The sequence below is a fragment of the Nuphar pumila genome, chromosome 7 (assembly GCF_984573655.1).
Source record: "Nuphar pumila chromosome 7, dmNupPumi1.hap1.1, whole genome shotgun sequence".
Lineage (NCBI taxonomy): Eukaryota > Viridiplantae > Streptophyta > Magnoliopsida > Nymphaeales > Nymphaeaceae > Nuphar > Nuphar pumila.
Window position 1 is genome coordinate 46,649,718 of NC_143255.1, and position 26,772 is coordinate 46,676,489.

Below are 26,772 nucleotides of genomic sequence, written 5' to 3' on the forward strand. Positions count from 1 at the left end.
TTATATAATTTGTTTCTAAATTATATAATTAGTTTCTCAATTATATAATTAGTTTCTCAGTTACTTTAAGACGAAGAAAATATATAGAGTTTTTTTAAATCCAGTTATGCTGTGTAGTTTTCTTCACAACTATATAATTTGTTTCTAAGTTATATAATTAGTTTCTCAATTATATAATCAGTTTGTCAATTATATAATCAATTTCTCAGTTACTTTTATAGTTTTTTTTAATCAATTTTTTTAATCTTATTATGTTGTGTAGCTTTTTCACAGCTATATAATTTGTTTCTAAGTTATATAATTAGTTTCTCAATTATATAATCAATTGCTCAGTTATATAATCATTTTTTGAGTTACTTTTAAATGTTAATCTCATAATTGTTAGTATTTATTTTAGATTTTTTATTTCTTATTGCTTGTTACTTCATCAATAAAGAATTTTTTATTTATTTGTATTTTTAGATATCTTTTATAGTTTTTTTTAAGTTTTCAAAAAAAACAATTTGAGGCTTACACTTTACGCCTCGAGGCTTACGCCTCACCTCAGTTTTTGGTAGAGTGCCTCGCTACGCCTCAACGCTTTTTACAACAATGTTTTATATGAAAGAAACCATTTGAATTGGTACATTCGGATGTATGAGAATCGGCTCCAGTTGTATCCAAAGGAGGAGTATCTCATTATGTTGTTTTTGTGGATGATTATACTGGACACTAAGGTTGTGAAAAGTTTAAGGTGTAGAGAGGCACTCCACCAAAAACTGAGGCAAGGCGTAAGTCTCGAGGAGTAAAGTGTAAGCCTCAAAAGCAAATTTGAAAACTTAAAAAAACTATAAAAAGATATCTAAAAATATAAATAGATAAAAAAATGCTTTATTGATGAAGCAACAAACAATAAAAAATCTAAAATAAATACTAAAAAATATGAGATGAGAAACTGATTATATAATTGAGAAATTAATTATATAACTTAGAAATAGATTATATAGCTGTGAAAAAAACTACACAGCATAACAAGATTAAAAATTTTGATTAAGAAAAACTATAAAAGTAACTGAGAAACTGATTATATAATTAAGAAACTAATTATATAACTTAGAAACAAATTATATAGTTGTCAAAAAAACTACACAACGTAACAAGATTAAAAAAACTATATATATTTTGTTCTTCTTCTTCTTAAAGTAACTGAGAAACTGATTATATAACTGAGAAGTTGATTATATAATTGAGAAACTAATTATATAACTTAGAAACAAATTATATAGCTATGAAAAAAACTACACAACATAACAGGAATAAAAAAACTGACTAAAAAAACTATATTATTTAGCTTCTCCACGCACGCCTTAAGGCGTGCTTTTAACAACACTGCTAGACACTCTTGGATATATTTTCTTAAACACAAATCTGAAGTATTTGATTGATTTCAACGGTTTTATTGCTATACAAAGACTCAATTGAAAACCAATATTAAAATCTTTAGAACTGATTTCAGAGAAGAATTTGTATCAAAGGATTTCAAAAACTATCTTAACTTATATAGATTATTCATAAAAAATCATGTCCTTATATTCCTCAATAAAATGGATTAGCCGAAAAGAAGCATAAACATATTGTTAAGACTACTAAAACACTTCTTATATCAAGAAATGTTCCAACAATATTTTGGGTCGAAGCTGCTCTTACGACGGTTTATTTAATAAATAGGTTGTCTTCAAATACTATAGAAAACATTTCTCTCGTTGAAAAATTATTTAGAACATCTCTCGATTGCAAAAGGTTGAGTCTTTAGTTGTAAATGTTGTCTTATAAAAATGACAAACTTTTCCCAAAAGTTATTCCTTGTGTTTTTCTAGGCTATGCCGAAAATTAAAAAGGGTACAGATGTTTTGAAATTAAAAGAACCAAGTTATATGTCTCAAGAAATGTCACTTTTCTTGATAACGAAAATGGATTTGGTAAAGATAAAAATACAAGAGCATTGTGATTATTCATTTCTTTTTTACCTTGCCAATGAGCATGGGAGTTGTGATGACATTCATGATGTGTATAAGAGTGACAATGAGGACACTCATGATGCACATGGGAATGTGAATGACACTCTTGATAATATAGACCAACCTCAGTGAAATTCAAATCTATACTCGACGTACTGAAGACCATCCTCCATGTGCTTTATAAAAATATTTTAAAAATCAAGATATAGATTCCTCTAGTGGCAGAAGATTCATGAGAATTTCAAAAGCTCCTATTAGATTTGTATTATATGATTCCTTTGAACCGAAATGTAGAGCATATCTAATGGCTATACACTCATATGTAAAACCATCATCTTACCATGATGCTAAAAATCATCAAGAATGGATTGAGGCAATGAATGATGAATTGAAAGTTTTACAAAAGGCAAAACTTGAAAAATTCAAACATTACCCAAAAAAAAAACTATAGGATGCAGATGGGTCTATAAAATTAAAAGCAATGGGATATTAGGAAGATATAAAATCGAGCTAATAGCCAAAAAACATAATCAAGAATATGGAATAGACTATGATGAGACATTTGCTCAAGTTACTCGAATGACCATTGTTAGAATTCTTATTTCTATAGCATTAATTAAAAAATGACTTATTTTTCAAATGGATGTGAAAAGTACCTTTTTGAACGGTAATCTCAATGAGAAAGTTTACATGAATCCCCCACCAGGATTAAGTTTAACACATAAAAAAATTCTTCGATTACGAAAATCATTGTATGGCCTAAAGTAAATCCCCAAAGCTTGGTATGATCGATTTAGTAGTGTGATGACACAACTTGGTTCTTATAATGCAGGAATGGTGATATTACTTCTCTACGTTGATGATATGATTATCACAAGAGGTAATCGGCAGGGAGTTAGTCATATCAAAGATGTGTGCAAAGCCAACTTTGATATAACAGATCTTAGTTTTTTACGGTACTTTTTTGGAATAGAAGTGGCTTACTCACCTCGTGGTTACTTGTTATCACAGACTAAGTATGCAGCATAGATCATCAAACGGTCAGGACCAGAGTTACTGGAAGCTTCTTAGATAGGTGGGAAGCTTGCTTCCGGGAAACTCGCTTTGGAAGCGCGATACTCCTCGCTTTCGAAACTTGACGAGAACCTCGATTCCCCCACACTTCACCTATACTTTCCACACACTTCATTTATTCATCTTATATGTTCTCTTACTCAATTTTTCATGTTTTTTGTGTTTTCTCTCTCTTCTCACTCACTTCTATGTGCTTTCCCTAAATTGGTACTCATTATTTTTAGATTTTGTTAAACATTTAATTCTTACACTAAAAAATCATGAAAATTAATATTAGTCACTTTTATTTTAGTTTTTTTTTGTGTTTCATTATGATTCACATTCAATTATTATTATTATTTTCATTCTTCGCTTCCTGCTCCCTATACATTTTAAAATGCATCGCTTCTCTTTTCCACTTCCCGTGTCGTTTCCCGCTTTCGCTTCCTAGTCTGACAACCATGGTCAGGGCTCTCAGATGAAAAACAAGTTGATACTCCAGAAGTCATCAATTCAAAGATAAAAAAAGATGATAGAGAACCTCTTAAAGATCCAACTCTATATAGACAAATGATTGAAGATCTATCTTATCTCTCTATTACTTGTCCTGATATTTCTCATACTATTCATTTTGTCAGTCAATTTCAGCATGCTCCCACTACAATACATATGAGTGTTGTAGTGAGAATTATTAGATATATCAGAAATTTTGTTAATTATAGGTTATTTGTTTCATCCTTCTCATTTAGAAGTTATTGCATATTTTGATTCTGATTGAGGAGGGGATGTGAATGATAAATGTTCAACCATTGGTTCTTGTCTTTGGTGATTCTCTAATTTCATGGAGACACAAGAAACAGCAGAAAGTGTCCCTCTCTTCTAATAAAGCAGAGTGCAGTGTCATGGCGACAACTGCTTCTGAATTAGTATGGTTGATACAATTGTTAGAAGACTTGGGAGTTCACATTGCAGAACCTTCGAGATTATGTTGTAACAACAAGAGTGCAGTATATATTGCAAGCAATCATATATTCCATGAAATGACCAAACATATTTAAAAGGATTTTCAGGAATTTTTGAAGACGACCATCACGTTGTCATATGTACCATCTGAGTATCAATTGGCAGACCACTAAAACGCTTGTCACCTAGATTTCACTTCATATTTGGCAAACTCTCGGTTGTTACACAGTGTGTTTGAGGGGGGTGTTAAGATTGTGCTTTTAATATATATATATTCATATGTATGTCCATATGTATGTAAACCGAAATACCCATCAGGGGTATTTCGAACATTTTACTTTGTAATAGAAGTCAACCCATTAAGGGCTGACTATACCTTTTATTTAATTTTTGTTTTTTTTCTATTTATTTTTTGATGTCATCGATTGGGACAACTCCAACTAGTTGTTGGAGCTGCTCCCAACGGTCATAAATGTGATCGGTAGGAGCAGCCCCAAATAGCCTTATCTCTTTCTCTTGTTATAAATAAGGGTTCTCCCCTTGTATCTTATATATGTTTCTCAAGCATTGTGTCTCTTGTCCCTTGTGTGGGCGTTGTGGATTGATCCATCAATAGTTTTTTTGTGGATTAGTTGTGTTCTTGTAAGCGCATAAGCTCTCTCTCTCTCTCTCTCTCTCTCTCTCTCTCATCAAGTTGGGTCGTTCGGGTTTACTGGATTTTTGGGCTTATAGTTGGGTCACAGACATCACCATGAAAACCTGATCTGATTAGTGTCGAGCCGAGCTCAAGCCGATAATAATCGGGTTAGGCTCTTGGCGGCTCCTCGGAGAATTCGGGCCTGTTATCAAGCGGGCCTGGCCCAACCCGATATCCACTCCTATCCGTGCTAAATTGAAAAAAAAAGTGCCCTTTCATGACAAGGGCCAAGAATTTACAGTCCTCAACCCTCTCTAACCCTCATCTCCTTTTGCACCTACTGCAATATAAAGTGATTGAACCCAACAATTTTCAACATGGACACCCTTCTTGCATAGTTGGAATATCAACATATTTCTTGGACTTTAGCCATATGAAAAGTTCCTAAGCAACAATGTACCATATCGAACATCATTTAAATTATTATTTGTTTCTCGTCCACTCTTCCTTGAAAGGTGTTACGACATCCTCATCCTAGGACTGATTCTGCTCCAACATTTAACACCTTATCAGTTGTATCCCACACTTCTTATTGGTAACATGTTTGTCTCAGATCACAACAGAACTATCCATTTAATGTTGACATTTGGAGCTGATATTGTGAAAAAAAAAGACAGCATTTAATATTTAGACCCTAACAAACAACGAATTTGCCTTTCCTTTTGTTTAATGGATTACCCTATAAGAGTTATCCGATCAATTATGATCTTTGTACTTTTTAGGTACTCCATAACAAATAGATTTTCATTCTGGTACAAACATCAGCTTGAAATTGCCTTGCATGGTACTCATATTTGTGCATAAACTTCATGTAGTTTGATCCAAAGTTCTCATGCAGTCATGTCATTCACGAATTCTTGCAGAAATTTATAGAAATGAACTAATATATGCTACTAATATTTTCTTCCCGGTACAAGGTAAATAGTCTAGACTCTAGACCACTGATGAAAACTTATTGGGATAAGTGGTGTGGTCTACGATCTACCTCAAAGGAAAAGTTGAAAACGAAAGTGATGTTGGAGAAAAGACTAAAAAGTTGTTAATAAATGAAAGGAATGAAAAGGAAAATGACGAATGAAAAATTTATAATTAATGAAGGAATACGAATATGAAGGATATGAAAATAAAGGGAAATATTAATTCAGCTGACATCACTGCTTCCATGAAAAGGTTTCTGCTGACATCACATTGCAATTGCTTATGTCATCCCTTATGGATCAGATCTAATGGATCTAATAACCAGAAGAGTGTTATGACTGATTCGTCAGCCACAAACCCAATCACCTTCAAGTGAATCTTATTTATTTCCAAACAAAATTTCACATAACATACAATGAAAGACAAAAGAACCAATAGTCGTTAGATTGGTCAGATCCAAACAGATATAATGATTTGATGAGTGCTATGTTAAAAAAAGTTTAGATCTGAAAAAATTTGACACAAGATAGCCTGTCTCTACTCTATGAATATTTCTGACACAAGAAAATAGAAAAACAAAAGAGCAGACAGACAATATAAGTGACAGAAAAGAGAACAAAAATGTGATAATGAAGAGATGGACAAAGGTTCAAACATGTGTAGAGAAAATATGCACCTGAATTTGCTGATATAATGCCACCTTAGAAGCAGAGGGAAAAAAAGAGGAGAGGACCACAGCAACCCCAAGAATGATTCATCTAAAAGGTGGTACACTAATATGCTATAGAAGAAAAGAGGAGGGGACAACAGCAACAAATTGAGTATAAGAGAGAACCCCAAACATTCTCACATGGAGACAGCAGTGGATACGTGGATATGGCAATTTTTATGAAGTTTTCAATATGACTAGTATATAAAGGGATACAGAACCAGAAGCAAAATGGAGTATCCATGCTAATAGACCCCAAAAAGTAATTGATCGAGGGTGTGGCACATTGAATTAAGAGTATGCATCTTTAGGATCATTAATTATTAGATCCTTTTTGTAACAAGTATACTACCTTTAGGCAAAACCCTAATATAGTGAATAGAAAGGATTACCGCCTACAGGTGGCACTAGTAATCATTTGAATATTACAAACATGCCACTTCTTACCAATAATGAACCATATCCATGTATAAGATCATTTGCTAGATGATTATGGTATGTTCTTAGTCTGCTTTTTTTTTAGAGAGAGGAACTGGCATTCAAGCAATAAATTTTGTGATCATGTTCTATAACCTTGTGTTTTGCCATTACCATACCGTAAGGGTCATATCAATCTTTTAGATGCTTTACGACTACAAATACAACAGGGAACACTAACGCTGATTTATCCATTAATTCAATTTCAGGAACTACATATTGATACCAAATCTTCTCTAAGATCAGCATTAATAGTTAATTAGACCAAACCTCCTGAAAAAGTGATGGAGGCCATAATTTCAAGATGATGCCAAATACACTTTATATTTTCCTTCTCAAGTTCACTGGAAAGATATTTCTAACTAAATTGTTATTCTTGAACAAACGTGATCCTGTCCTACAAAAATCTAAATAGAACTAAACAATAAGCTTGGTCCAGTCTTTTACATACTTGAGGAAGTCCTAATCCATGTTCATCAAGGTAATGTTATACCATTTGATATATTCAATCAACAGATATGTCTTTTGGGACCTTTACCCTTTAGTTGTTTTTATATTGTGTTCTATATGATTAGTTAGATTCAATTTAGAAAATCAAAGGACAGAAATGGCCTATGCAATTATAAGCTTAATTGTAATCAATATGTAAAATATTTCATCTCCATCAACTGATTTCTTAACTACAACTATGTCATACACTTTAAACAATGAGTCAATGACAGCAAATTTTAGAAGCACAATGTCATAGACTACAGCAACTGCAAATAGATCATAGAACTGAATCAAATCTGCACAAAGGACTTCACTGACAACAAGAGAGCTAAATTTGATCTTAGCCAAAAAGCTCAGAAAGGTTCAAATGGAATTAGAAGGATCAAATCCTTTTAGGCCTTCTTATTCTGTTCTTGTCCTTTTGACTAAGATCAAGTGTAGTATAAGTTCTTATCAGTTAAATCTTTGGGCCAGATGTCACTTAGAAGTTCGCAGATTTTGTTATCATTTAGGTTGAGGACATTAAATCACTTGAAAATTGAAATTCCCAACTGTCATGGTAAATGCCAACGAGAAATCAGTAGAACCCACCAAACTGCAGTTGATTTTGACTTGGACAAACCAATATCACAAAATATAACAAAATAAGACATCGAGCTAGCACAAATTCCAGGAAACAAGTTCAGGGTCTCCGATCAGGATAGCATAAACAAAAAGGCATGGTCTTGCAACATCAAATGAAATGACTGATGTAAAATCACCTCAACATGTAATCTGTGAAGCACAGTTAGCTTTGTGCAGCAGGGTCATGAACTTTGTTATCAATACCCATATCATCAGCTTTTCCAATAGACACTTTCTCATCTGATAGTCTCTCAGAGCTGGATTCAATTTCTTGTCTCTCGGTGATGGATTCAATTTCTTGTTTTGCTATGCTCTCAGTACAGTCTTTTGTGCTTTCTTCATCAATTGTCTCTATATGTTTAGCAGCAGGCCTTGTGACAACACTGCTCTGACTTAATTTTCCAGTAGATGGAAGTGATGAGGAACAAGATTTTAATCCCTCAGCTGAAACCTCATCAAGAACAGGCTCCTTTTTCAGGGAACTTCCAGAATTCTCACAAGTATGTCCTCTAGAGTTTGGAAGCCATGCAAACTGTAAATTGTGCCCTTGCAAGCATTTGCCATTTAAAAATGCATGCTCTGCAGAACGGCGCGTTGAGAATATTATTCGAGCAGAACAATCTTTCATGGAATTTTCATCCACATTGTTAGCATGGCCATCTATATCATCTATCTCAACTGCAGAAAGATCACCAAGTGCTGCAAAATGCTCCTTCAGCACTGAAACCTAAACCATGCAAAATAATAATTGTTAATCATGATGCAGTCGTAAGCCAAAGAAAATAGAATACAAAAGATCTAGTCCACAAAAAATCAGAGAATATGACATTCAAACTAGAATAATCGCCCTCACAAAATAACAGTAATAATGATAATAATTCTAATGTCAGGTTCTCTCAAATGATGTGTTTCATCTAAATGTTCTTTAAATTTAAGCAGAAGGGAGAATTCTTCCAGGCAGATAGTGAAGCATCAGACTACTGATTTTTCACTCAAAAAGAAGCAAAATGAATAGCAAGAATAGCAAGCTTACATTAGCAAAATTAACAGGAAGAGGAGGGAGGACTTTAAATGCAGTCGGACGATTATCCAATTTAAACCGATTAACAATGGATGAAACGCCCATTGGTGATGGCAAACTGCTCGTCTGTTTCACACTATTTGGTGAATGCTGAGGCATCCATGGATGTGTTTTCAGACTAGGGGGAGCAACATTGCCCCCTGAAATGCTCTTTTCCAGAATTTTGACTTCCAAATGTGATGTTGAACTAAGGGTTGAGTTTTTTTCAGGAGCTATAGCATCAGCAACAGATACTGTATCTGCTTTCTCTCGTTGAACAGCCTTCCCAGCATTTTCACCCATAACAGGAATCCCCTGCAGAAGGCAAACAAGTTTGAATGCATCTAGTAAGATCTCAAGCCTCACAAATTCCAACAAATCAAATCAATGGCACTCTGCCTTGAATAGCCAGCTCAAAAAGCAAATTTTAGTGGTGACATTCTCAAAATATCATGAGCTCACAAACTTGTGAATTGAAGGATAATAATTATATGCAAACAAACAAAGAATGCACTTTGGTACCTTCAAGAACAAAAAATATGAGCTTTCATAGGAATTAAGCCATTTCATTAAAACTTAAAAAGCAGGAAAGGAATGAACTTCACAATGAAAAATCAGTTGAGATTCCAGGTAAAATTGTGCACGTTGATCAAGCAAAGAAAAAAAAAAGATAAAGGAAATAAAACCTGAACCAGCAAGAACTTTCAGGTTAATGCAATAGAGTTACATCTTATCAGTTAAGACTGTAACATCATGGACTTCATATATGATTTGGGGATTGCCATTCACTCAGGCGGCAGGCCAGACCAGGCTCAGGTTTGGTACCTCAAGGCTCTACTAGGCCTGGTCCTTCTGGGTCCCAAACAGAGCCATTCTCAAAATTGGACCATATTTAATTGGTCCACATTTCACTAGGGCCAGGATAAGTTATATTGATAAAATTTGCATCCACACCCAAGCTTGCAGATAGCTTCTAGCTGCCCAAGCCTGCCTGAAGCTAGGTCAGTCCCCAAATATCGGATGAAGTCGAGCTCAGCACAGGCCACATACACAAAGTTCGTCAAGCTATCTGGTCTTGTAAACAGTGTATGCCCCATCCATCACATGCATGAATTTATGTATCAGAGTAGCTGCATTTATGAATTGAACTGCTTACACATTGTTTGCCAAAAAAAAGGACATTCTATTAAAATATTCAACTTGTGCCATTATTTTATGAACTCCCCATGAGGAGTTAGAAGATACTAGATCTTACTTGCTTTTCAAGTTTATCCAACTGGCGTCGGAAATCATTACGCTTTTGATCCAGCATTTCTTGCTTTTTCCGAAGCTCCTCTCTTAAAAGCTCCAATTCTAATTTCTTTTGCAATGGTGCAGCTTTAAGGCTATCTGTTGCAACTAGCTTAGGAGGCACAGTGCAGGTAATTGTCATCTCAGAAGCAGGGTGGCTACTTTCTTTTGAAGACAACTGGAGATTTTCCTTTCCCTTATCAACAACTGATGGTTGTGATATGACAGTAGCAGCAACTCCATTACGGAAGGTAGTAGACATGGTGTTGATACTGCCTTCTCCTTCATGAGGAATATTATCACGATTTGCCCAAAATAACTTAATGAAACGATTACCCATCACGGCATCTGGTGCCTTCAATGCAGCCTCTGCGTCTTCCCTTCTAGAGAACTGAATGAAAGCCTTTTCACTGTTTGGTGGTATATAGATATCAATAACATCCCCAAATTTCTGAAAATGGGAAAGAAGGACCTCTCTTTTGTTATTCTTTTGGGGAATGCAATTTACAAATATAGTACTATATGCTTTTAAAGAACCCTTTCCATTTCCAGGCACAGAACTCGCACGTGTTCTATGTGTAGCCAAAAAGTTTGTACTTTTAGACTCCACTTCCCCATATGTTGGTCTTCCTTGATGGGGTGTATCTTGGACATTGGTTAATTTCTCAACTTCACCTTCCTTTTTCCCAGTTACAGGATAACTAGTGCTGGCTAGATCATTATCCAATTTAGCTGCCACTTCGAGTTTACTACCACTGCTGCCAATTCTACCCCACACAGATGCGGTTATTTGTGCCAAACTGGAAATCCCTACATTTCTTCCCATCCTATTACTCTCATTACTATCAGAAAATCTGGAAGTACGGGCATCAGAAGAATGAGCATCCCATACAGCATCTGCATCATCAATCTTAGGAGAAGAAAGTTGTGTAAGACCACCCAATGTCTCAAGGTGCTCATTATTCCACAAAAGCTTATCAGGATCATACAAGTCTGCTTCATTATCAGTAGCGGCGCTTGATAGCGCTCCATTCAACCCAAAGCCTTCATCATTCTGTCCATATTTGCCAGTATTAACATCTGGGCCTTTGTTACCAGCCAAAAATGTTGTTGGGGGCAAAGATGATGAAGGTACAGGTCCTGTACCCGATTGTATTCCCAAGAGTTGAGCACTTGGAATTGATACAGGAAGATTGAACTGTGAAAGGCTCTGAAAGTAACGAATTATCAATTGTTAGCATAACTATGAGAGAAAGAGCTTAAAAAGGAAAAAAAAAGGGAGAAGAATGCCACTTCAACTATGAACTTGGATCACATTAGAACAAAAGCGCACACATAATCTTGATTGCATGTTAAAGTCCTAAAGTAGAACCAATTGTCAGCAGGAGAATTGGCAGAGATGCACACATTTTACAGGAATTATTGATACATAAATGGTGGCACTGCCATAAATAGGCGCACATGAAGTTTTGACGCACATGCCAGGTGAAATAAATGTCAATGGCGCACATGTTTAGACAAGCAAAAAATGTAACACATTAAATGTACACCCTGAAGTTGTTGAAGAAAAAGGTGTGTAACAGGCATACACATACAGATGCAAATGATCCACTTCCCATATCTGAGATGGAAGATAAAATTTGAGATTCCTATTGCACCTAACAAGAAAAAAATGAAATGAGCAGAAAATAACAGACCACAAACTGAGAAAATAAGATAAGTCAGCAAACCTGAACATCTTCAACAACAATTCGATTTACACCATGCTCCATCGGGCACATATCTCCCCTCAGACAAAACCCACGCTCCTCAAAATCTCTACAACGAGTCCTGGGCAAGCCAATACCTATTGAAGGATTTAAAGGCCTCGGGAGTGGGCCTTGCAAACCAGAATGCAGTGGATGAAGTGGATCTAGTCCCCCATTAGGCATCCCCTGTATCATCCCAAATGCATTCCAAGATGTGTTAGGTGTAGTTGTAGCACTAGTCAATCCCCTTCCAGGAAAAAGACTGGGGGCTGTTGGTCCATGAAGAGCCAATGAGGATGAAAAATCAGGAGTTTCGACTGAACTAAATCTCGAATCATATACATTCCATATGCCTGTTCCCCTTCCCCTTCCTTTACCTACTGGAGGACGACCAAAAGAAGCTGATACATCAAAACGAGAATTGGCATCATTCCGCAAAGATGAATTGAATCTGATTCTTGAACCAGCATCAAGAGAAGGGCGTGGCAATGGTGTTAAACCAGGACGTCGTTTCTCAAACTTCAAGGGTATATCTCTGCCAGAGTTACCAAGATCAAACTCTTTTTGGAACTCCGTAGATTGAGGCTCAGCATCGAGGAACATTTGCCCATTCTCAAAAGGTCCTCTCCTCTTTCTACCAGGTCTTCGCATAAGCTGATCCTGAGCATCTCTATCCAACGACTGGGACCGAGTCTCTCGTCGACGATGTTTGTGGTTGCGATCATCATCTTCATCATCTGTGATATCATTCTTTTCAAGATCACTGTAGTGTGCAGTAGACAAAAATCTCTCTTCTTTTGGAGAAGTGCCTTTTATTTCTGCAGTATCAATAGAAATAGGACCTGGGGATGGTTCAGCTGGGTTTGGTATTTCTCTACTCTCAACAGCCCTTAAGATTGAACCACTTTCTAGATCCTGGAACAGTTTTGTAATAAAGGACCTTGTCTCTGCAATATAGAGAAAAACAATAATGACAACAATAAAGCAAGCAAAACTATAGTAAGAACCACCACCAAAGATTCATACAAGCGAGATTAAACCATGAACATGGTCCATCCATCAGATCAGAATAGTGGACAGAGACTCGTGAAATTCATACAGACAGCACTCACTGCAGCCCAAGTAAATTCCACATGACCAGGTAACACACAGACTCAAGCAGATATAGCCAAAGCATGCTAGTGTACTTTGACATTTGTACAAATGAATGACATACACAACAGAAGAGCATGGTTGATGCAATATCAGTCTTCGAATACAAGATAATTCAAAAGGAATTGACTAATCTTGGTGGTCCCATTGACCACCTGGACAATGTAAGCCAGAAACCCTTTTATATTCAAACTATGCAAGTGAAGACTATAGTCTCCATGTCCAACAGGGACATCAAGACAACACAGACAGCACAAACGAAGAGGGAAAGCAAACAAGATTATTCAGGTTAAAAAGAAAAGGAAAGACTATAAAAACATACCATGACCAAGAAACTCACTCAAATTCTCTGTGCAAAGCTTTTGAAGTTCCTCTGTTGGTTTGTCTTTCTTTAACAACGCCTCCACGTATTGGGCAAGTATAACAGGGTCGGCATCAGTCCTGCAATTCACACATATCAGCTAAGACACAATAGCCTGGATGGAAATAACTGGACCACCAGACAGATTCATGCCAAGGAGCCAATATCAAGGTAACATGCAACTATCAAGACCAACACCTTCACAGATGACAACAATTCTCTAGAAAGAGAGATTCAATGTCTTATCATCAAAAGGCAAAAGAAATGCATATAAAACAACTATGAGAAGCCATAAGAAAAGAAAAGAAAAAGCCCCACTGAACCAGAGAGCAACAGTGACTGTTTTCCCACCTATCTACAACACCAAAAAGTAACATGAAGCTCCTGGCCCCAAAATAATAATAACGATTATGGAAAGAAATGCTAACTCAACAACATCCAATTAAAGCAACTTCAGAAAAGGCCTATTCATTGAACAGAATGTTATGTGCCACCAGATTGATGCAGTGAAACATATGCAGAACCACTGGCAACCTCTTTTTCATGATAATTCAAGAATGTAACAGCTGATGTAAGCCAAACAAGTTAAACATGCTGCAAAAGAGATGACACAGCAAAACAAAAAAATTTGTCAACTGACTGCTAAGACATACGAAGTACAATGGAATTGTGATCACAAAAAGTGAGGTCATGAATGTTGAAGGTTAAATGTAATATAATGTTGTACATGTGTATAAGTAGAGAAATCTGTCCAGAATTTTACATTTTATTTACTCTTGTGTTATGTTGTGAGGGGCATTTCAAGCAAGTGATTGTTGTAAAAGGCGAGTTGACCCCTATATACTTTGTATATACTTTCGAAGAGATGAATGAAGCTTCTAGGTTATGTTTCTCCTCTCACTTGTGGCTTCTTCCATTCGTAGTTGAATTCGTAGATGGTATCAGAGCCAAATCTACTCCTAGAAGAGGCATCTGATTGCTTTGGAGGAGGAATTAAAGCTTCTAGCCTGCATTGAGTTCTGTGCCATTACAGACATCAACATCAAAGGGACGAGTATCTTTTCAGACCCAGGTTTGTTTAATCTGAGTTGGGGTTCTGGTAGAGGCAGATTTTAGGAGTGATACAAATCAAACCTCAGTCAATTAGGTGAAGTTTTGGATTTACAGTGATTTTTCAAATATTTTCTCAGTTTTGAGAGAAAATTTGACCAGATTTGGAAAATCGGGTGAATCTGACCAGATTGTTGGTATTTGGTGACCCGGGAAGTTGCTGTTAGCATTGTTTTTGGTCCAGAAGGCTGCTGAAACCAGTCTTTTGGCAATAGTTGGAGTATATTTTGAGATTTGTTGAATATCGGGCTAGCAGGCAGCACTTTGTTTTTTTTCTGGTTTCATGGTATAGTTGACATCGGGTAGCAGTATTACTGCTGAATACAGCTTTGGCACAATAGTGTGAATCTAGGTATTGTCTTTTGGTTGTGTCTCACTCGGTTGGTGAGTATTGTGGGTTATTACTTGAGACTAGGCACCGATAGTCTAGTTCTTGGTTCTGATTGTGAAGGCTGGTTATTGGTAATATTGTTTAGGCATATTGTGTTAAGTTGCTGCCTATATACAGAATATTGGGTTTTGGTTTCTCTGTGGATATTGCCTTGTACAGCAGACTGCTATTATAGTTGGGAGTGTGGGAAATATGGAAAAGGGAGATTCCATACAATTAATTTGTGTCAAACTGGATGGGACAAACTTCGTGTATTGAGCAAGACGTGGTCTTGTGGGATACTTGGATGGAACAAGTGAGAAGCCTAAACAGGGAGTGTTGGAGTATGAGAAGTTGATGAAGGAATGGAGGATGAACAATGCGAATGTGAAGTAATGAATTCTCGATTTAGTATTGCAACATATTGTCATAAACCTTGCTAAGTTCCAAGAAGCAAAGGATGCATGGGCTTTCTTGGAACAAGTGTATATGCAGAAGAATTGGGCAAGGTAGTGTCAGCTGATGCAAGAGCTTAAAGCTCTCGTGCAAGAAAATATGATTATTGAAGGCTTCTTTTCAGAGATTCAACAGATATGGGATTCTCTTGCATTCATTGGGCAAAATGAGAGATGTGCAAAACCCAAAGATTGCAAAGAATGCATAGAATTGGTCAACAATTATGAGGAAATGACACGTCATCGAGTTGTTGATGGCGCTACGACTGGAGTATGATAATGTAAGGAGCGCCATTCCGCATAAGGCATCTTTACCTACTCTCACCTAGACACTCGTGTTAAAATGTAAACTGTAATATATATATATATATATTATTTAATATTATTATATTTTATTTTTCTATTTTTCTATTTTTCTTTATTTTCTTTATTTTCTTTGTTAGCATCTAGTTCAATAGAAACTAGATATTTGATCCAGTCATGTTCCTGTTGGAACTTGAATGTGCAAATAGCTGTTGGACTTCTATAATAAATGTTGTTGGACTGGAGTCCAACAGCTATAATAAGAGATGTTGGACTAGAGTCCAACGTCTCTTTTGGAGAGCTCAAAATGAGCTCTCCTCTCTCTTCCATTTTTTTGTATATATAGGGGTGAACCCCTTCAATGTAAATTACTATGCTTCTTAAGCATTTTGTTCATGAATAAAGTATTATTTATTTTTCAAGTGTTCTTCCTTTTATACCTTTTCAAGGGTCATGCTTGTAGTGTCTCCAATAGACACTTGTTTGTGAGTTATTCATGCATTTGTTGAAGACCACCATTTCATTACATGGTATCAGAGTTACGAAATCATTAGATCTTGAAGTGCTTCCGCCCCGATTTTCGTGCCACATTTACAAAAGGTGTTTCATCACCTTGTTCTTGGCTCAAGAAGATTTGTTTGAAGAAAGGCGAACTTGTGCTACAAAAAAATTTGGTTTTGTATCCTCTCTTATTCCCTTGTCTACTCTTTTTCTTTTCTTTTTATTTTTCTCTCTCTCTCCTCCTATTTATTCCTCTCTTACCCTTGTAAAAGATGGATGACAATGATAAGATCACCATCATTCCTATGAAGCTAAATGATACTAACTATGTATTGTGGGCTTTGATTATGAAGCACCACATTTGGGGAAAAGGTTTATGGGGTATAGTGGATGGTTCCGATTTGGAACCTAAACTATCTCTTACCAAGAAAAAGGGTGATAAAGAGGTTCCTCTAACGGAAGAAGAGAAGAGCAAGGCGTTAGCCACTTGTGAAAAGAAATGGAAAGAGTGGAGGATAAGGCATGCAAAAATTATGTCATGACTCATCAATAGCATAGACATTAAAAAATGCTCTAGTCTAGCTAAGTTTGAGCATGCTGATAAGGCTTGGGAATACCTCAAAAACATGTATCCCCTTAAAGATATTGCACATGTATGCAATTTACAAGACAAAGATCGGACAATGACTCAAAAAGATAAAACTATTCGAGAATATTATAATGAGTTGTCCGAACTTTGGGAAGAGTTGGTTCTTCTTGAGCCCAAATAGCATTGTGCCGAAGATATCGAGCTTCGCCAAAAGCAACTCAATATGGAACATTTCTATCAATTTGTGAATGGTCTAAGGCCGGAGTTTGAATCCACCAAATCGACCGTTTTACATCGTGGAAAAATTCCTTCTATTGTTGATACTATAGAAGAGCTCACTATGGAGGAAAATAGACTTAGAAAAAGTACTCCAAAAGTTTATGATGACTCAGTTTTAGTTGTATCTAGACCGGGGAATCATACTTGTACCTACAAGCCGCCTTATTTTGGAAGGAAAAATGGCGACTTTGATAAAAGAAAAATTATTTGTCATCATTGTCATGAACCGAGGCACTATAGGCCTCAATGTCCAAAGTTAAAAAGAAGAGAAGAAAAAAGAGTTGCATCTGTTGAATCTGAGTCAAAAGATCAAGATGCACCTGTGTCTATAGCTCAACTGATGGAAATCCTTCAACCTCTTCTCAAATAGGTATTCTCCTCAACTAAAGCCTCAACTGGAGCGGCAGTTGCATCTTTTTCCGGTCCAGTTAACTTTCCTTGGCTTTTAGATTCTGGTGCTTCTTTTCACATGACTCCAAATGTTAATAGTTTATCCGAATGTCTTAAAAATAACTCAAGTGTGTCAAAGATTTTTACAGCCGATGGCACATCTCTTGAACTAAAAGAAATAGGATGTTTTGAAAATCTTCAAAAATCCAAAAAAAAAATTATCCCAGAAGTTAGATATATCCCTAAACTTAATTTGAATCTCTTATCTGTCTCGCAAATATCTGATTATGGATGTAATATCTCTTTCTCTTCTCATGGTTGTTGGGTACAGGATCGCCAGTCAAGGAAGTTGATTGGGGAAGGCCATAGAGAAGGAGGACTCTATTACATGGACTTTTTGGAATTACTCAAGAATGCATTTTGTTATAATATTCAGAAATTAGAATTGGATTTATGGCACAAAAGACATGGCCATCCTCATATGTCTAAAATTCAATATTTTCCAAGTTTGGAAAAAAATTATAATTCTGAAATTTTTTCTTGTAAAGACTGCATTCTTGGCAAAATGAAAAGGTTACCATTTCTTAGTAGAACTTTTGTTTCCTCACGACCACTTCAGTTAATACATTCGGATGTTTGGGGCCCAGCACCAGTTATTTCCAAAGGTGATTATACATATTATGTCATTTTTGTTGATGACTTTTCTAGGCATACTTTGATTTATTTTCTTAAACATAAATCTGATGTCTTTACTAACTTTCAAATATTTAATAAAATTGTTAAAAATAAGTTTCAAAATGATATTTCTGTTTTTTGCACTGATTCAGGGGGAGAGCTTATGTCCAACGAATTCAAAGACTATCTCAATTTACATGGTATTACACATCAAAGATCATGTTCACACACTCCACAGCAGAATGACTTAGCCGAACGCAAACATCGACACATTATGAAAACTACTAAGACATTGCTAATTGCAAATCAAGTTCCAAAAAGTTTTTGGGCTGAAGCGGTCCTAACTGTCACCTACCTCATTAATAAGATGCCATCTTCCTCATTAAAAAATACAACTCCAATAGAAAAGCTTGTTAATTTAACTCCATATTATTCTAGATTAAGAGTCTTTGGATGCAAATGTTTTGTTTTCACCAACATAAATGACAAACCCTCTTCTCGTGCAATCCCATGTGCCTTTTTAGGATATTCTGATAATCAAAAAGGCTACAGGTGTTTCGATTTTCAAAATGACAAATTATATGTGTCAAGAAATGTATCTTTTTTGGAAAAAGAAAGCTTCTTTGAATTTGAAAAATCCAAGGATGTCACTGAATACTCATTTTTAATTGATCCAACTTCAAAATCCAATGAATGTGATGTTGGATGTGACCTTGACAATGATCAAAGTCCTATTGTTGTTGAAAATGATGATAATGAAGAGCAAATCCATAGAGATGTAAGTCTACACGTAGAGAGCAAAATCTTTCATGTGCATTACAAAAATACTCTAAAGTCTCACCTAGAAGAACGTCTAGAATCTCTAGACCTCCAGAAAAATTTGTCTTATGAATCTTTTTCACCCACGTATAGGGCCGCCATTACATTAATACAATCATATGTTGAACCATCATCCTATCCTCAAGCCAAAAATCATATAGAATGGATAGAAGCCATGAAAATAGAATTGGATGGACTAGAAAAGGCCAATACTTGGATGATCCAAGATATCCCTCCTGTAGGTGGGTATAAAAAGTCAAAACCAAAAGTAATGGGACCCTGAAAAGATATAAGGTTCGTTTGGTAGCAAAAGGATATGCCCAAGAGTATGGCATTGATTATGAAGAAACATTTGCTCCTGTGGACCGTATGACCACTGTTAGAACTTTAATAGCCTTGGCCTCCATTAGAACATGGTCTATCTTTCAATTAGACGTCAAAAATGCTTTCCTGAATGAGAATCTCGTTGAAGAAGTATACATGGAAGCCCCACCTGGTATTAGTATCCCTAAGGGTAAAGTTCTTCGTCTAGAAAAAGCTTTTTATGGTCTTAAACATGCTCCAAAAGCCTGGTATGACCGATTTAGTCATGTTATGCTTGATATTGGTTTTCAACCTTGTTTAACTGACACTGCTTTGTTTGTTAAGAAATCTGATGCATGCATCATTATTCTTCTTCTCTACGTGGACGATATGATCATCACCGGAGGCGACAAACAGGGAGTTGCAAATATCAAATCTCTTTTTAAAAGTCACTTTGAAATGACTGACTTAGGTTTATTAAGATATTTTTTAGGCATTGAAGTTGCTTATTCCCCTCGGGGGTATTTGATATCTCAATCTAAATTTGCTCTTGATATCGTTTCCAGGTCTAGAATTACAGATGATAAGAAAGTAGACACTCCAGAAGTTGTCAATGTTAAAATAAAAATTGATGATGGAGAACTTCTTTATGATCCTACTCCTTATAGACAACTTGTTGGAGCTCTTTCTTATATTTTCATTACTAGGCCAGATATAACTCATACGGTTCATACAGCCAGTCAGTTTCAGCATGCTCCCACCTTCGTGCACATGGAAGCAATTTTGCGTATTATTAGATACTTAAAATCCTCTCTTTCACGAGGACTCTTCTTGTCTGCTTCATCATTTAATTAAATTTAATTGCATATACTGATGTTGACTGGAGAGGTGATCCCAATAATAGACATTCAACTACTGGTTTTTGTGTGTTCCTAGGTAAAGCCTTAATTTCGTGGAGGTGCAAGAAGCAGCAGAAAGTCTCTCTTTCCTCCACCGAAGCTGAATACAGAGCCATGGCAACCACCACTATGGAGGTTGTTTGACTCAGACGATTGTTAGCGGATATGGAAGCTAAAGCAACGCAAGCTTCAAAGATGTGTTGTGACAACAAAAGTGCGATCTACATTACAAGCAATCGGACATTCCATGAGCGCACTAAACACATTGAGATGGACTGTCACTATGTCAGAGAGGAATACTTACATGGAACCATTGATCTGCCATATGTTACATCAGAATATCAATTAGCAGACTTCTTCACCAAGCCTCTCGCTACTCCCAGATTTCACTTCCTCTTAGACAAACTTTCGCTCATTGTACCGTAAGTTTGAGGGAGAATGTTAAAATGTAAACTGTAATATATATATATATATATATATATATATATATTATTTAATATTATTATATTTTCTTTTATTATTTTCTTTTTCTATTTTTCTTTATTTTCTTTTTTAGCATCTAGTTCAATAAAAACTAGATATTTGATCCAGTCAAGTTCCTAACTGTGCAAATAGTTGTTGGACTGTAGTCCAACAGCTATAACAAATGTTGTTGGACTGTAGTCCAACAGCTATAATAAGAGACGTTGGACTTCCAACGTCTCTTTTGGAGAGCTCAAAATGAGCTCTCCTCTCTCTTCCACTTTTTTGTATATATAGGGGTGAACCCCTTCAATGTAAATTACTACGCTTAAGCATTTTGTTCATGAATAAAGTATTATTTATTTTTCAAGTGTTCTTCCTTTTATACCCTTTCAAAGGTCATGCTTGTAGTGTCTCCAATAGACACTTGTTTGTGAGTTATTCGTGCATTTGTTGAAGACCACCATTTCATTACAACTCGTTGAGCTCATAACTAAAGAGACTAAGATAAAGTCTACAGGATAAATAAAGAGACTAAGATAAAGTCACTTGGAACCCATTCATCTGATGAGTTAATGTTGGTAGTTACTAGGCAGAGTGGGACACAAGGAGCTCGTGTAGGTTCAGCTCAGCTGGGATGCCTAGAGGGGATATGAGTGGTGTGAGATGCCACTATTGTAAAGAGTTAGAACACATAAAGAATACATGACCGATTGTCAAAAAGAAAAAATTTGGGGTAGCGGCTATTTCTCCAGCATCTGGTGCTGCAGTGGGTGAGAAGGGCTCAAGGAAAGAGGAGGTGGGCTATTTTTTGGCAGCTACATCTTCTAGATCTCTGCAGGTGACTCACGCTCAGCTATTAGAGGAGATGCAGCAGATTCGATAGTTGTTGGCTCAATCTTTTGTTTTTGTTGCTCCTCGTATTCAGTCTTCTAGTGCCCCTTCCACTTCTAATAGTGCTCTTACACGTATTTCTAGTATGCATTTTGATTAGCTAATAGATTCAAGAGTCTCTGTAATGAAATGGTGGTCTTCAACAAATGCACAAATAACTCACAAACAAGTGTCTATTGGAGACACTACAAGCATGACCCTTGAAAGGGTATAAAAGGAAGAACACTTGAAAAATAAATAATACTTTATTCATGAACAAAATGCTTAAGAAGCATGGTTATTTACATTGAAGGGGTTCACCCCTATATATACAAAAAAGTGGGAGAGAGAGGAGAGCTCGTTTTGAGCTCTCCAAAAGAGACGTTGGATTCCAACGTCTCTTAATATAGTTGTTGGACTGCTGTTGGACTATAGTCCAACAGCTATTTGCACAGTCAAGTTCCAACAAACTTGACTGGATCAAATGTCTAGTTTCTATTGAACTAGATACTAAAAAAGAAAATAAAGAAAAATAGAAAAAGAAAATAATAAAAGAAAATATAATAATATTAAATAATATATATATATATTACAGTTTACATTTTAACAGTCTCATGTCCTATGACAACCTATGAGTCTATACTAAGCTATGTCACACGGACTCGGCTCCAAGGTCGACGCACCCGCGTCGACACGCACCGACACGGGTGCGGCTCAGACTCGGTCAACATGACCCTCTGTGCGGTCAACGCACCTAGGGTCATTTTGGTCCATTTTTGGAAAAAAATTTAAAAAAAAAATTGGGCTACAGAATTTAAAAAAAAATTGGGGGGGGGGGGGGGGGGGGGGGTCGTGGGTTTATAAAGAAATGGCTTTGAATACATTAGGTTCAATAATGAACCAATACACATGCACATGAAGTGCGAATATACCCACTAAAGGGAACAACACAAGCACATAATGTGCTAACACGTAAACCCACAAAAGGGGCAAAATGCCTATAAGGCATAAGTTAATATTATTGAAGAGAAAAGGGTGTAATACACATTACAATGGAGCAAATGCTCCTACAAGAAGTAGTAAATACAAAGGGGAGAGCCCCTATTTATACACTCTCAAAGGGACCACCTTGGGGGCTCCCAAAGGAGACGTTGGAGAGCCCCCAACGGTCACATTTGTGACCGTTGGGGGCTCCCAACGTCTCTATTGGGAGGCCCCCAATATGGTACGAAAAATATAAATAACAAAACAGAAAATAAAAAAATAAAAGAAATATTACAATGCATATTCCAATTGGAATATGCGTAAAATGACAAATTACAAGAATACTCTTGAAGGTATTTTAGGAAGAGAAAATATATATATTTATATATATATATAAAAAAAAATAGAGATACGTATACACATATATATGTATATGTATCTTTATATATATATATATATATATATATGTACATTTAAGGATTATATTTCAACATACATATATGTGTACGAGTACACATATTTTAACACCCCCCCCTCAATCTTTGTGGGAAACGAAAAGATTGAAAAAAGTCGCAATACTCGAAGAGGCTTTGGTAAGGATGCTATTGAAACTTGTAAATGCCTTCCTCCAATTGCCTTCTAATGGTGAACACATTTCCCAATCCATCCAGGGTACTTCTTTTTATCCTACCTGCAAGATCTTCTGGAATAACAACAAAGAACAAGTAAAAAATATCTTTGCACTTTACTAAAATGGAACATTCCTAACAAGGTTAATCGAAACCATATCGGATGACTCACCCGTAAAACAATGGTGCAAAATTATAACTTATGCATAAAAATTTGAAGCACATGATAGGATAATTACTTTAGCATGAAAAAAAAATTTAGAAAACCAAAGTTTCAAAATCATATATCATGTTAAAGAGTGAGCGAAAACGAATTGCAAGAACGCATAATGCATTCATAAGGTCCAACATTGGACAAACACAACCCCATAACGAGGAATAACAAAATGGTCCACTAAGGGACACCTCAATAAGCCTACGAAGAGGCATAAGTTACATATGCTTTAATGAATGAGGGCCTAAAAGGCCATAATGAGCATATGCATATACTATCATAAAATGAATTAATACTTAAAGAAATCATTAATGATCATACTCCAAACATACTTTAGTCAAAATGAACACAAGGGTTCAAAAGGTTTTAAATTCATTTAGGAGGCAAAATAATGAGTGTTATTTCAGTAGAGAACCTTACACATTTAGAAAAATCTCACTCAAATGACAAAAAACTCGTTTTGCATATCAAAAAACCATAAACACTTAATATATAGATTAAATGACAAAATATCAATTTGATTTTAAAATATGCATATCAAAGATATGATTCAGTTGTATCTAAAAGAAAGCAACATATGAATGAAATTTCATAAATTTCAACAATAGTTCATCCATTACAAGCAACTACCTCATTAGTCCTCCAAAAACCCATAAATCAAGTGTATAAGCTACTAGATCAAGAATAAATATAATGCCATTAAAGGCCAAAGACACACACAAAGGTGTGCAAAAGAACCTCTTGTCTACATGTAATAATACATGAAATGAGTGCATCAACGACAAAAACAAGAGAATACCCACCAACATAGACCAAAAGCATCTCTTGTCTACGTAAAAATACACTCAAGACCAAGTATGTTCAGCTACTAGAACAAGAGTATCAAGCCAACCATGGGCTAAAACACAATACATCTCTTGTCTACATAAAATGGCACTTGAAATGAGTGAAAGAAGCCAATCATGGGCATACATCTCAGCGACTAGAACAAGGACACAAATGCCAACATGGACTAAAATCACACACCATGGTGTGAATCAACGTCCTTGTCTACATATAATAACTCTCAAGACAAGTGTGTTCAGCTACTAGACCAAGAGAATAAAGCCAACAAAGGGCTACCAATACACAAAGGTGTAATAAAATTCTTGTCTACATATGAGGACACTTAGATAAGAGTTATAAAATGAGAAGACTTTTGAGGCAATAAAACTTGTAATGACAAACATATAAATAAAACCTTGAATCAATAGAACAATATTCTTCAAAAAGAATACCCATAACAATAATATTTTAGAATAAATGTGTGAATATACACACACCAAGGACACTTGTGCACAAAAGCACAAAACACAAATGTGCAAACGCACTTATAAGATTCATAAACAATAAAAGGTTGGGCAATAATCCCAAAAACCTTGATTTTAATATACCTTAAAACATTTAAGGTTTCAAATATCCATCACATTTACATATAAATGAGAGCATCTACTAGATCAATGGCCAAAAGAGAAAAACCAGCGACACACTCATAATTAGAGATCATATAACAAATCATTTTAGAGTCCCCAAGGTGCCCATAACTCACCTCAACAACCATCTTTAATATGGCAAGTGGACAAACTAAAATGACATAAGGTGCCCATAACTCACCTCAACAACCATCTCTAATATAACAATAAGGCCATAAAAGGATTGATGCATCATATAACAACTTGTGATGGATAAAAAACGTGTCATAAAAGGCAAAAATACCTTTTCAACAAACATAATGACATAAAGAAATCATCTTGGGATAATCAAGAGAAGATAATCAAGCTTTTAACAAAGACATCACAAGAACCATAATGGTTTGCAAAGAGAGCTTTAACACAATATCCAAGGGAAAAAAACTTGAAAAATTATAGAATTGGGATTAAATCCCATACAACAAGTTTTAATATTCTTTGATTGTGATGAGATATGCGGAAACGTACAAAGTGCCATAAGCACTTACAATGTTTTATAATGATTTGACAAAAGAATCAATATCTAAATTCATTACACTTTCACCAAAAGAAATGTGCACAAAAGCTCCACAATGAAAAAATGTCTACGAAGAGACAATACGCATACAAGCAAAAATACTTTATAAAAGAAGTGTACGAAGACACTCTCACAATACTTGAACAAAAAAAGCGTAAAAGTGGTAATCATGCAATAATGCATGTATTTCATAAAAGGAACAAATGCTTGAGACTCTCAAGCTTTAATTCTGCAATTATATGCTTGATAAATGCAATTTAAGACAAAGAAGACCATATTATGGTCAATGTAGGCATTCATAGAGATACAATCAAGAGGTTTTGAAACCTTACGTGAAAAATACAAACAAACATGTTTATAAAGTTGCATCATTAGAAGAAAAATAAAAAATTAATGAAATCTTTTATACCAAAGGATGCAATAGATACACTATGCACTCTATATAGTGTGAGAACATTTTAAAAGATCTTTCCTAATGAACACAATGGTTCATACAACATATTTATCACAAACAATTTTTCAAAATTCTTTAAATAAACCAAAACCATTGAGAGACTTTTAGGAGTTCATAAATATTTATCATTAACAAGAACTACTTAGGATTCATAAAAAAGTAAACAACAAAGATTTAGATGTGAAAAATTCTCATACAAGAATTATACAACAACAACAACAACTACGCCTTCATCCCAAAACAATTGGGGTCAGCGATATGAACCAAAAAAGAAATTCATTTTGGGTCTTCCACATGAATCCTTTTCCTCCAATCATTTCTATCCAACGCCATGTCCTCGGTGAGGTTCAAAGCATTCATATCCTTTCCTATCATCTCCATCCAAGTCTTCCTAGGCCTACCCCGACTTCTTTTAACTAATATATTTTCGCATTTCTCCAACCTTCTAACTGGAGCATCATTAGGCCTTCGTCGAATATGTCCAAACCACCGTAAACGATTCTCTCGCATCTTATTTTCAATGGGTGCAACACCTACCTTCTTACGTATCTCTTCGTTCCGAATCTTATCTTTTATTGTATTTCCACACATCCATCTAAGCATCCGCATCTCAGCTACACTCATTTTTTGAATATGATGTCTCTTGGCAGCCCAACATTCCGTACCATATAGTAAAGCGGGTCTAATAGTCGTCCTATAAAACTTTCCCTTCAACCGCAATGGCATTCTACGATCGCACAGCACTCCAGTAGCACTTTTCCATTTCATCCACCCAACCTTTATCCTATGATTTACATCTCCATCAATTTCTCCATACTTTTGAATGATGGATCCCAAATATTTGAAATAATCATTCACCGGTATATCTTGCTCACCAAGCTTCACTACACTCTCATC

At 35.7% G+C, this 26,772-nt stretch overlaps 1 protein-coding gene across 5 annotated transcripts in view; it reads right to left on the reverse strand.

Annotated features, from left to right (window-relative positions):
• The window catches only part of LOC149832161 (zinc finger CCCH domain-containing protein 27-like), a 73,327-nt gene that overhangs the window by 23,897 nt on the left and 22,658 nt on the right, over nucleotides 1–26,772 (reverse strand). For all 5 annotated transcript variants that reach the window (XR_016433086.1, XR_016433089.1, XR_016433087.1 and 2 more), the window contains exons 3-7: nucleotides 13,503–13,621; nucleotides 12,011–12,975; nucleotides 10,246–11,490; nucleotides 8,964–9,305; nucleotides 8,068–8,657 (exon numbers count right to left, since the gene is read on the reverse strand). Coding sequence is in view for 1 of the 5 variants with exons in the window: in XM_090012372.1 (XP_089868498.1) it covers nucleotides 8,094–8,657; nucleotides 8,964–9,305; nucleotides 10,246–11,490; nucleotides 12,011–12,975; nucleotides 13,503–13,621 (3,235 nt within the window). In the remaining 4 variants the exon portion in view is untranslated. The remainder of the gene's footprint in view (nucleotides 1–8,067; nucleotides 8,658–8,963; nucleotides 9,306–10,245; nucleotides 11,491–12,010; nucleotides 12,976–13,502; nucleotides 13,622–26,772) is intronic.